General features: G+C 46.0%; 1 protein-coding gene across 1 annotated transcript; it reads left to right on the top strand.

Moving 5' to 3' along the window:
- The first annotated feature begins 583 nt into the window (after positions 1–583).
- Positions 584–4,323, top strand: HMGB3 (high mobility group box 3). Its single transcript, XM_008051537.2, has 4 exons — positions 584–1,094; positions 1,380–1,519; positions 2,646–2,820; positions 3,299–4,323. The coding sequence occupies exons 1-4, from the start codon at positions 945–947 to the stop codon at positions 3,437–3,439; spliced, it is 606 nt and encodes a 201-aa protein (XP_008049728.1). The 5' UTR covers positions 584–944; the 3' UTR covers positions 3,440–4,323.
- The last annotated feature ends 6,554 nt before the right edge of the window (positions 4,324–10,877 follow it).

Here is a 10,877-nt window from a genome sequence, read left to right as displayed (position 1 = left end):
ATTACGGGTGTCCGGGTGACCTGGCACGGGGACGGGTCGGCCCACCAGCTGCCAGCCGGGCTCCCCCGCGCCGCGGCCCGCCCCGCCCCGCCCCGCCCGGGCCGCCGCGGCGGGACCAGATGCAGCCCCGGGGCAGTCGCTGCCAACGGAGCGCTTTAGTTGTGCATGATGACCTTGGGTGTGGGAAAAGGAAAAGATGGCGGGAAGCTGGGGGGTGGGACAGGGAGGATGACACGCCACAGCTGCATTTTTATTTGGAAACTTTGGAGAAAGTCTTCTGGCTGGACCTGCATGACTAGCTCTTTTGATGTCCCTCCCCCTTTGTGTAGTCGCTAAGTGACGGATTTGAACTCCTAGCAGAAGCGTACCTGCTCACCTTCCAGATGTCCCTTGTCGTCAAAGCCATTTTTATAAGCAGAACGCATCAACAGTAGTGACATTTCAGATGTTCCCTGCTCACGGTTCTTGTGCGTCGGTCTTGCGTTTAGCAGTGGTGACGGTTTTTTTGTGACATAGGAGTTAAGCAGATGACCTGCCGCCTTGGGTCGTGCCTTTCAACCTTCTACCACCCCTCCCCGACAGATGTGTCCTCCCCGTGCCCTTCCGCTCTGTGATTGTAGTTTCCAAAACGTAATAGTACCGTAATGTAGCGCAGAGCACCCCCCTTGGGTCGGCTCCATTTGGAGAACTTGATCGCTCTCGCGAAGTAACTCGCAAACCACCGCGCTTCTTGCTGGTCAAAAGTTAAATGACAAGCGACAGCGAAGCTGATTTCCTTCTCACTCCGCCCTCTGCCAGTGGCGTCAGGCATTGGGGGAAGGGGATTCCTAACAGCAGGCTTGATTTTGTTTTTGCTCTGCCTTTAGTGTGTCTTGTAGTTCGCTTCATCTCGCTGCGTCTCCTCACTGTGTTTTTTCGTCTCTCTTCCATCCATCACAGTCAAGATGGCTAAAGGTGACCCCAAGAAACCAAAGGGCAAGATGTCTGCTTATGCCTTCTTTGTGCAGACGTGCAGAGAAGAACATAAGAAGAAAAACCCAGAAGTCCCTGTCAATTTTGCAGAATTTTCTAAGAAGTGCTCTGAGAGGTGGAAGGTATTTTTCTTCTTCTGTATCTTTCAAACTAGTCCTGGGTAGATTTCACGCTTTGGGGCTGCTTGCTTTCAGAGTCGCTGTGCAAGGTTGTTTCTGCTGGCTTTCTCTCCACTTAGACTCACCTTGCTTGGGTTTAGACTGTGTGCATGTCTTTTGGTTTTGACGGGTTGGGGGCTTTTATCCCCTTGTGCAGGTGGTTCTAACAGCCACCGCTTTAATGACAGGACCGCCGGACAGGTATGTGCTCACTGCCTTGGGGGGTTGAACAAGTCTTGTTCTTTGCAGACAATGTCTGGGAAAGAGAAAGCTAAATTTGATGAGATGGCAAAGGCGGATAAAGTGCGCTACGATCGGGAAATGAAGGATTATGGACCAGCCAAGGGAGGCAAGAAGAAGAAGGATCCTAATGCCCCCAAAAGGCCACCGTAAGTGACTCAAGATAACGGTTAAAAGCTTTTTCTGCTTGAAAGGGCTTTTTTGGTCCTCCTGGATTTCATTTCAAGATGAAAAAAAAATTTTCTGAGTTGGAGTCTCACTGTCACCCAGGCTGGAGTGCAGTGGCACAATCATGGCTCACGGCAGCCTCGACCTCCTGGGCTCCAGTGATCCTCTCACCTCAGCCTCCCAAGTAGCTGGGACTACAGGCATGCACCGTCATGCCTGGCTCATGTTTTTATTTTTTATGTTTGGTAAAGAAGAGGTCTCGCTCTCGCCTGCGGTGGTGGTCTTGAACTCGTAGGCTTAAGCAATCTTCTCATCTTGGCTTCCTAAAGTGCTGGGATTATAGGTGTGAGCCATGGCTCCTGGCCAAAAATGACTTTTTTTTTTAAAGTCAAAGTCTCACTGTCACCCAGGCTGGAGTGAAGTGGCACGCTCAAGACCACCGTAGCCTCGGCCTACTGGGCTCAGGCAATCCTTTCGCTTCAGCCTTCCAAGCAGCTGGAATTACAGGCGTGTGCCACCATGACCGGCTAATTTTTTTCTCGATTTATTGCAGAGATGAGGTTTCACCAGGTTTTCCCAGACCGGTCTCAAACCTCTGGGCTCAGGCAGTTCTCTCACCTCGGCCTCCCGAAGTGCTGGGATTACAGGTGTGAGCCACTGTGCCCGGCCCAAAGTGAATTTTTTAAAGGATCTTTTACCTAAAAGATATCTGGATACCTCTGCGAGACTTTCTGTACTTTGAGCTTTACATGCAGTGCTAGCGTTGTTCATAGTTTAACACTGAGTTGTCTGTGGGCTGTGTATGCACGTACACACTGGCTGCTTGTTAGTCCTTCTACTGGGAAGGAGGCATCCTAGTTCTGTGTGTCAGGACCCTTGAGTAGGTCCTTTATGCCTTTCCTAGTAACTGAAAGACTGAGATGGCACCGTGTATTTCAGAAACATCTTAATCATCCCAGAGGCTACAGCTTTATAGAATCACGTGTGGTGTTAGACATTCTTCACTTTAGGGGGAGACGTCATCGCGGGGCTAAGGATGTGGGCGCAGCAATTTAAACTCACGTTTTTGTGGTTTCACATCTAATTTGTATTATTCTTCCCCCCAAGGTCTGGATTCTTCCTGTTCTGTTCAGAATTCCGCCCCAAGATCAAATCCACAAACCCTGGCATCTCTATCGGAGACGTGGCAAAAAAGCTGGGTGAGATGTGGAATAACTTAAGCGACAGTGAAAAGCAGCCTTACATCACTAAGGCAGCAAAGCTGAAGGAGAAGTACGAGAAGGTAAGGGGTCGGGGTGGGCTGGCCCAGCAGCCTGGACAGGCCAGCCAGCAGCGGCCCTCGTGTTGGTGGGTTGCAGGGCGTGCGGCTGCTTTGCCGGGCTGAGTACTTAGCAGAGCCCCTTCGGGCTCATTCTCGGGTGCTGGTGTTCACACTTCTGACGGGTTTTTGTCAACTTGAGGCAGGCTTGAAACATTTTTGCTTACTCATTAAGGGAAAAGCAAGGGTAACAGGATTTGATGGTGCTGCTAATAACATGGCTCCAAGGACACTGGAACACTCGCTTTTCTCTCTGAATGGTCAAGAACCTCATTTGTCTCTAGAAACACTTCACACATGTATCCGTGCTAGCAGCCCGGTTATTCCCTTGGTTTCGATTCCTGCCATTTTACCGAGGCGCCGGCTGCATGTGTCTACCTTTTGCCACCCGGGCTGCAGGTGAGCTTGTCTACTCACTTGGAATGTGTCCTGTTCCCTCCAGGATGTTGCCGACTATAAGTCTAAAGGAAAGTTTGATGGTGCAAAGGGTCCTGCTAAAGTTGTCCGGAAAAAGGTGGAAGAGGAAGACGAAGAAGAGGAGGAGGAGGAAGAGGAGGAGGAGGAGGAGGAGGAGGATGAATAAAAAAACTGTTTATCTGTCTCCTTGTGAATACCTTAGAGTAGGGGAGCGCCGGAATTGACATGTCTCTTGCTTGAGAGGTGTCTGTTGCCCTCATTAGGTTTAATTACAAAATTTGATCACGATCATATTGTAGTCTCTCAAAGTGCTCTAGAAATTGTCAGTGGTTTACATGAAGTGGCCCTGGGTGTCCGGAGCACCCTGAAACTGTATCAAAGTTGTACATATTTCCAAACATTTTTAAAATGAAAAGGCACTCTCGTGTTCTCCTCACTCTGTGCACTTTGCTGTTGGTGTGACAGGCATTTAAAGATGCTCTGGCCTTTTTTTTTTTTTTTTTTTTTTTTAATTTGTAAGGTGGTGTTAACTCTATGGTTATCGGCTAGAAATCCTGAGTTCTCAGCTGTACATATCTATAGTTTGTATAAAGAACAGAACAACCGAGACACACTCGACGTTCCTGTTGGCGTCGAGACTGTGGGGAAGATGCCTTTGGAGGGGCCGTAGCTCAGGGCGTGCACTGTGAGGCTGGACCTGTGGACACTGCGGCGGCATCCATGTAGCTCCGGGTTGTCTTGTTTTGTATATAGTGACATAGCATCCTGCCATTCTTAGCTGTGGACAAAAGGGGTCAGCTGGCATGAGAAGTCTTTGGGCTTTTTTTTCTTCCTTTTCCTTTTTTTTTAGTTAAGTGCGGTAGTTTTGAAACAAACTAGATCTCTTCATTGTCAGGAAAGCGAAGAGGCACTGCACCATTGAAAGTTCGAGAACCTTCTGTACTTAAACACGATCTGCAACGTTCTGTTAATTTTTTTTTTGGTATGTTTAGAATGCTGAAATGTTTTTGGAGTTAAATAAACAGTATTACGTTTTTAAAACTGTTCTCTGTTATAGCAGTCTGAGTTTCTGACTCATAGCAGTCTCAGCAGTGAAACAGCCCTCGCTCCATTGTATTTGGAGACCAGCTTCCCTGTAAACATGGTAACCTTTTCTTCACCATGGCCAGCCTACGTAGGGCTGAGATCCAAGGAGAAGGCCACTTGGAGCTACTGTGATTTTGTGTCTGAGTAGCATCAGGATAAAGGCTAATGCGTGTAGGAGCTAAGATGAGGGCACAGGCGAGATTCAGGAGCAGGGTGACTCGGATTGAGTTGGTTGAGCTTTTTTGCGTCCCGCCTCCCCTTTCCCATTTGTGGGGTCAAGTGCATTGCTAAACAGCCAGAACATCTTTCCGAGTGTATGGTAGGGAAAAAATTCAGGCCTTATTTTTCTTTTGTCCGCCTCCCTCCCGCGGCACACGGAACGAAAATTGTATTGTTCAACATTTGAGATTTTTGAGCTGCTCTTTCTGTCTCCTGGGCCCCAATGTGGGGCGGTGGGGTGGTGTGTGGTATATGGGACGGTTCCTGTTTTTTTTTTGCTCTTTGCTTCTTCAAAACAACGAACACCCCGGGGAAGATGGTAGGTTCTGTCTTGGGCCACCTGAGGAGTAGGGCAGGCTGATGGGCTTTTCCTAAGCACTGAACGTATCAGGAAAAGTCGAGTGGCCTCAGGATTTGAGCTCATTCATCAGAAATGTGTTGTTCAATGTTCTTAAACTGAAGAAGCTTGGCTTGTGTTGCAGTGGCTATGTTAACGTGTGGTGTAACATTTCGTCCAGATTGGGGTCAGGGGAGATGGCTGCAGCGGCAAGAGGTGATATCAGATGCCGTTTCAGAGGCTAACCTGTAGCAATGAAAATGCAGTACTATGTCATGGGTGGGTGTTGGTCATGCCCAGCATTCATACTCAGATATGTACATTTGAGGGTGTGAGTTACGCAGGAGCATTTTTGTGGTTATATCCACTTTAAGAGAAAGCAGCTTTTTCTTAAAATTCACTGGAACCTTGCATGTCTGGAGGCGGTGTCCTCTCCACCCTGTTGGGTCGTGGATGGGTACAAGTCATGGTCACGGTTACAGCCTGGTCACTGTGTCCGTAGCCATTCCCTCTCACATCAGAACTGTTTGTCCTGTGTGTGTTTCTCTAGTTCTAAAAAAGACCACTCATTTAAAAACTCTGTCGTGAGGTTTGCCCAGAGGCACTTGTTCCTGAATTGCCTCTCCTGTTTCAACCGTGCCCCTTGTCACTTGGCGTTCTAGGCTGCTTCCCAATAAACGTCGTTCTGAGCCAAGATTTTGGAGCCGTGGCCAGCCTTGTCAAGTATGGGAGAGATACTCAACCTGTAGCCACAAGGGAGTAGTTTTCTTGCTAAATGACAACCTGTCTATCTGGTAACCAGACATATCAACCGGGGAGGAGCAAAGACTAGAAGGGGGGGGTGACTGTGTGTGCCCACAGTAAACAAGTGGAGAAGCTGTTTAGCAAAGTGATCTTTGATTAAGCAGACACTGAATTCTAAGACTCTCAAGTTCAGGCTACTTGGTCCATTGGCTGCTTGCAGCAAGACGACTACTACTCTTAAGGTTTGCACACCATCACGAGATTGTGGAATGATCTGTAGCGTCTCTGAGACGCTGTAAGTGGCATGATGTTACTGCCTGCCAGCCTAAGGCTTAGCTTGATTTCTGGACCCCGGGGTGTATGTTCTTACAAGGCCAACCTGTTGCTTTATTATTATTTTTTTGTCAAAAGGACAGTACCTGCTTCTAACCACCTCCATCTTCAAGTCATCCCAGCCCCATTCCTGAATGACATCCTTTGGAAAGAACAAAGCTGTGATGTAGTATCTATTGTCTGTCTCCCATGTGTCTTTCCTTGTCACAAATGTATTTGGGGACATTGGATGCATTCATATTCTGTAATAAAGTTTGCTAATCAGTCTTTCCAAAAAGTAATCAGTGGGCTGTCTGCAGTCTGTTTGAGATACCGAACCTCTGTGTTTTGGGTTGATTATAATCAAGGTATTAGAAGTACAGACTTCACTGTAACCACCGATCTGAACTACTAATGTTTAATGGGATTATACCATCTAAAAGTGCAGTTGGTAAGGAATTCGGAGCCCCCAGATAAACCTCTTAACCAGAGGGATAAGGGGGGGTTGGCTCTGAAGTCCTGTGTTAGGGTAAATATGCAATTTGCAGGATGCTGATGGGGAATGCTCTTTGATAAAGTGGTTGGGTACTTACAATCAGCCAGCCCTGCCAGCCAGGGGTCCCGGAGGCCGATGGTCAGAGCTTAGTTGGCTGGCAGAGCCATGCCCAACAAGGAGTTCTGGATGCGAGCCACAGGGGCTGCTTGCTTTCTTGGCTCCCGGTTCGGTTTTTTTGTGGAGCCCAGGCCTACCTGGGAGGGAAAGGCCATTGAGCCAGCTTGGCAGTCCCAGGCTTCCCTTCCTGTTTCAACCAGAGCAACCTCTACCCTGTTTTCTATGTCGGGTATCCTGAGATTTCAGCTTTAAAACTAAGCTCGGACAGCATATAGACAAAGGGCAAAAGATGCACGATCATCTCAACAAAACACATAAAAAGTATTTGATAAGCCAGATGCAGTGACCCACACTCGTAATCCCAGCACTTTGGGAGGCAGAGGTGAGAGGATCACCTGTGAGCTCAGGAGTTCGAGACCAGCCTGAGCAACATGGCGAGACCAACTCTACAATAAATAAATAAAAATCAGTTGGGCGTGGTGGTGCACGTCTATAGTTCAAGCTGCTTGGAGGCTGAGGTGGAAGCATCTCCTGAGCCCAGCAGGTCAAGGCTGCGGTAGATGTCAGTGTGCCACTGCATTCCAGTCTGGACTACAGAATAAGACTCCGACTCAAAAAAAAAAAAAATTGATAAAGTTTAATACTGTTTCATGATAACTAGGAATAGAAGGGAACTTAGGAAAATCCACAGCTAACATCATACTCAATGAAAAACTGGAAGCTTTTCCCCTAAATTTAGGGACAAGACACGGATGCTCATTTTTGTCGCTTTTATGCATGACTGTACTAGAAGTTCTAGCCAGGGAAATTAGACAAGAATGAGAAAAGATATCCAGATTGGAATTGAAGAAATAAAGCTAAGTCTATTTGCAGATGACATGATCCTGTATAGAGACAATCCTAAGGAATTCCCAAATACATTAGAAGAAATAAATGAATTTATCAAAGTTGTACTACGCGAAATTAACATACAAAAATTAGTTGTATTTCTACACACCAGCAATGAACAATTTGAGGATGAAGCTAAGAAAATTCTATTTACAATAACGTCAAAACATAAAATATTTAGGAATAAACTTAATCAGACGAGAGTAAAAGTTACGGGGGGGGGGGACTACAAAGCATTTTTTAAAAGACCTAAATAAAGATTCCACGTTCATGAACTGGAAGACTTAACAGTGAAGATGGTAATACTCATGAAATTGATCTATAGTGCACTTCCTATCAGATCCCAGCTGGCTTCTTTATAGAAATCAACAAGCTGATGCTAAATTTCATATGGAAATTCAAGGGACCCAGAATACCCAGAACAATCTTGAAAAAGAGCAGATTAGAGGATTCACATTTCTCAATTCCAAACCTGACTACAAAGTTACATTAATCAAGACAGCAGGATACTGCCATAAGGACAGACATATGGGCCAATAAAATAAAGCTGTGGGTCCAGAAATAAACCAAGACATCTATGGCCAACTGATTTTCAATAAGGGTACCAATACTATTCAGTGGGGAAAATAATGTTTTCAACAAATTGGTGCTGGGACAACTGGATAGCCACACGCAATGGAGTGCGTTTTGACCCCCACCTTAAACCACATGCAAAAATGAACTCAAAATGGATTAAAGACCCAAATGTATGAGCTAAAACTATAAAGCTCTTAGTAGGAAACATGGGTGTAAATCTTCATGACTTTGTATCTGGCAGTGGTTTCCTAGGATACCAAAAACATGTAACTAAAGAAAACAATAGGTAAACTGAACTTCAACAAAATATTTTTAAAAGTTTGTGCGTCAACCAATACCACCAGGATAGTAAAGAGACAACCTACAAAATGGGAGAAAATATTTGCAAGTTATATATCTGATAAGGATCTCACATCTCAAATATATAAAGAATGGTTACAACTCAACAACAAACAGGCAACCCAATTAAAAAATGGGCAGACAAGTTTTTTTTTTTGAGTTGGAGTCTCACTCTGTCACCTAGACTGGAGTGCAGTGACTGAGCCACCGAGCCCGGCCATAATTTTTTTTTTTTTTTGAGTCAGAGTCTCACTCTGCCGCCCAGGCTGGAGTGCAGTGGCATGCTCATGGCCACCGCAGCCTTGACCTGCTGGTCTCAGGTGATCCTTCCACATCAGCCTTCCAAGTAGCTAGAACTACAGGAGTCTGCCACCACGCCCAGCTAATTTTTTGATTTATTGTAGAGATGAGCTCTCGCCAAGTTGTCCAGGCTGGTCTTGAACCCACGGGCTCAGGCAATCCTCTCGCCTCCGCCTCCCAAAGTGCTAGGATTACAGGTGTGAGCCACTGCACCTGGTGGGCAAAAAACTCTTGATATATATTTATCCAAAGAAGATATACAAATAGCCAATAAACACAGATGCTCAGCATCATTAATAATCAGGAAATGTAAATCGAAACTATAACAGGGTATCACTTTGCACCCACTAGAATGGCTATAATAATGATAATAAGGAAAATAACTAGTATGGGTGAGGATGTGGAGAAATTAGAGTTCTGGCACATTGCCAGTGGGAATGTAAAATGGCGCAGTCGCTATGGAAGACAACTTGGAGATTTTTCAACGCGTTAAACACAGAATTGTCATATGACTCATCGATTCCACTCCTAGGTATACACCCCAGGTATTTAAGCAAATACTTGTACTTGAGTATTCGTGTACATAGTTCTTAATAGCCAAAAAGTGGAAACAACCCAACGTCCACCAAGCAATGAATGAATAAAATGTGATCCAGCCATATGATGAAATATTAAACAGTCATGAAAATGAATGAAGTACTGACACATGCTACCATAGAGATGAACCTTGAAATTATTGTGCTGAAAGGAATGAAGCCAATCACAAAAGGTCACATGTTGTATGCTTCCATTTATACCAAATGTCTATAATAGGTAGATCCATAGAGACAGACAGTAGACTAGTGATTGCCAGGGGCTGGGAGTTATTGGGGACGGCGGGGGGCAACTGTGAATAGGTATAGAGTTTCTTTTGAGGGTAATAACAATTTTCTAAAATTAGACAGTGGTGATTTTTGTACAGCTCTAAAAATTGTATACTCTAAATAGGTAAATTTTATGAAATGTGAATTATATTTGGTATATATACATACTTGTGTATGAGAAATACAATTTTATCTGTCACTTTAAATAAAAACAGGCTGAGCTGGGCTCGGTGGCTCAGCCTGTAATCCCACGATTTGGGAGGCTGAGGTGAGTGAATTGCCTGAGCCCGCGGGTTCGAGACCCGCCTGGGCAACTTGGCGAGACCTCGTCTCTCCAATAAATGAAAAAACTAGCCGGGTGTGGTAGCGCGCGCCTGTAGTTCCAGCTACTCGGAAGGCGGAGGCGGAAGGATCGCCGGAGCCCAGCAGGTCGAGGCTGCACTGCAGTGTGGGCCACGGAGTGAGACTCCAACTCAAAATAAATAAATAAATAAATAAATAAATAAAAACAGGCTGGGCACGGTGGCTCATGGCTTTAATTCCAGTGCTTTGGAAGGTCGAGGCAGGAGAATCATTTGAGGTCGGGTGTTTAAGACCAGCCTGGACAAAATAGCAAGACACCGTCACTACAAAAAATAAAATTAGCAAGACGTGGTGGGGCACACCTGTAATCTCAGCTACTCAAGAGGCTGAGACATGAAGATCTCTTGAGCCCAGGAGTTCCAGGCTCATGAGAGCTATGATGGTGCCACTGTTCTCCAGCCGGGGGACAGTGACATTCTGTCTCAAAAAACAAATAAGTACCTACAAAGTCTCTAAAGCAGGAGTCAGCAAAGTACACCTGCAAGGCAAATGATGTGCTGCCTTTTTTGTAAATAAAGTTTTATTGGCATTCAAAAGATAAATTCTGGGAGCTGGGCACGGTGGCGTTTGTAATCCCAGCACTGTGGAGGGCTGAGGTGGGAAAATCACTTGGGCCCAGGAGTTTGAGACCAGCCTGGGCAAGATACTGAGACCTCATCTCTACAAAAAAAGATTTAAAAAATTAGCTGGGCATGGTGGCCTGTGCCTGCAGTCCCAGGTACTCAGAAGGCTGGGGTGGAAGGATCGCCTGAGCCCAGGAGGTCCAGGCTTTGGTGAGCCGTGATCGTGTCACTGCACTCCAGCCTGGGTGACAGAATGAGACCCCAACTCGAAAAAAAAAAAAAAAAAAAGCCAGACACGGTGCGGTTCATGCCTGCAATCCCAACACTTTGGGAGACAAGGGAGAATCTCGTGAGGTCAGGAGTTCAAGATCAGCTAGGCAACATAGTGAGACCTCATCTCT

This window comes from Carlito syrichta, unplaced genomic scaffold (assembly GCF_000164805.1).
Source record: "Carlito syrichta isolate Samal-C Ts95f unplaced genomic scaffold, Tarsius_syrichta-2.0.1 Scaffold65453, whole genome shotgun sequence".
Classification (NCBI taxonomy): Eukaryota; Metazoa; Chordata; class Mammalia; order Primates; family Tarsiidae; genus Carlito; species Carlito syrichta.
This window is presented reverse-complemented; position numbering and strand designations above follow the sequence as displayed.

What these genes read in the sequence shown, in the direction of transcription:
- HMGB3 (XM_008051537.2), top strand. Translation starts at nt 945, where the DNA reads ATGGCTAAAGGTGACCCCAAGAAACCAAAGGGCAAGATGTCTGCTTAT. An exon ending in AATGCCCCCAAAAGGCCACC is followed by an intron (nt 1,520 to 2,645) that starts GTAAGTGACTCA and finishes CTTCCCCCCAAG; the next exon opens with GTCTGGATTCTTCCTGTTCT. An exon ending in TGAAGGAGAAGTACGAGAAG is followed by an intron (nt 2,821 to 3,298) that starts GTAAGGGGTCGG and finishes TGTTCCCTCCAG; the next exon opens with GATGTTGCCGACTATAAGTC.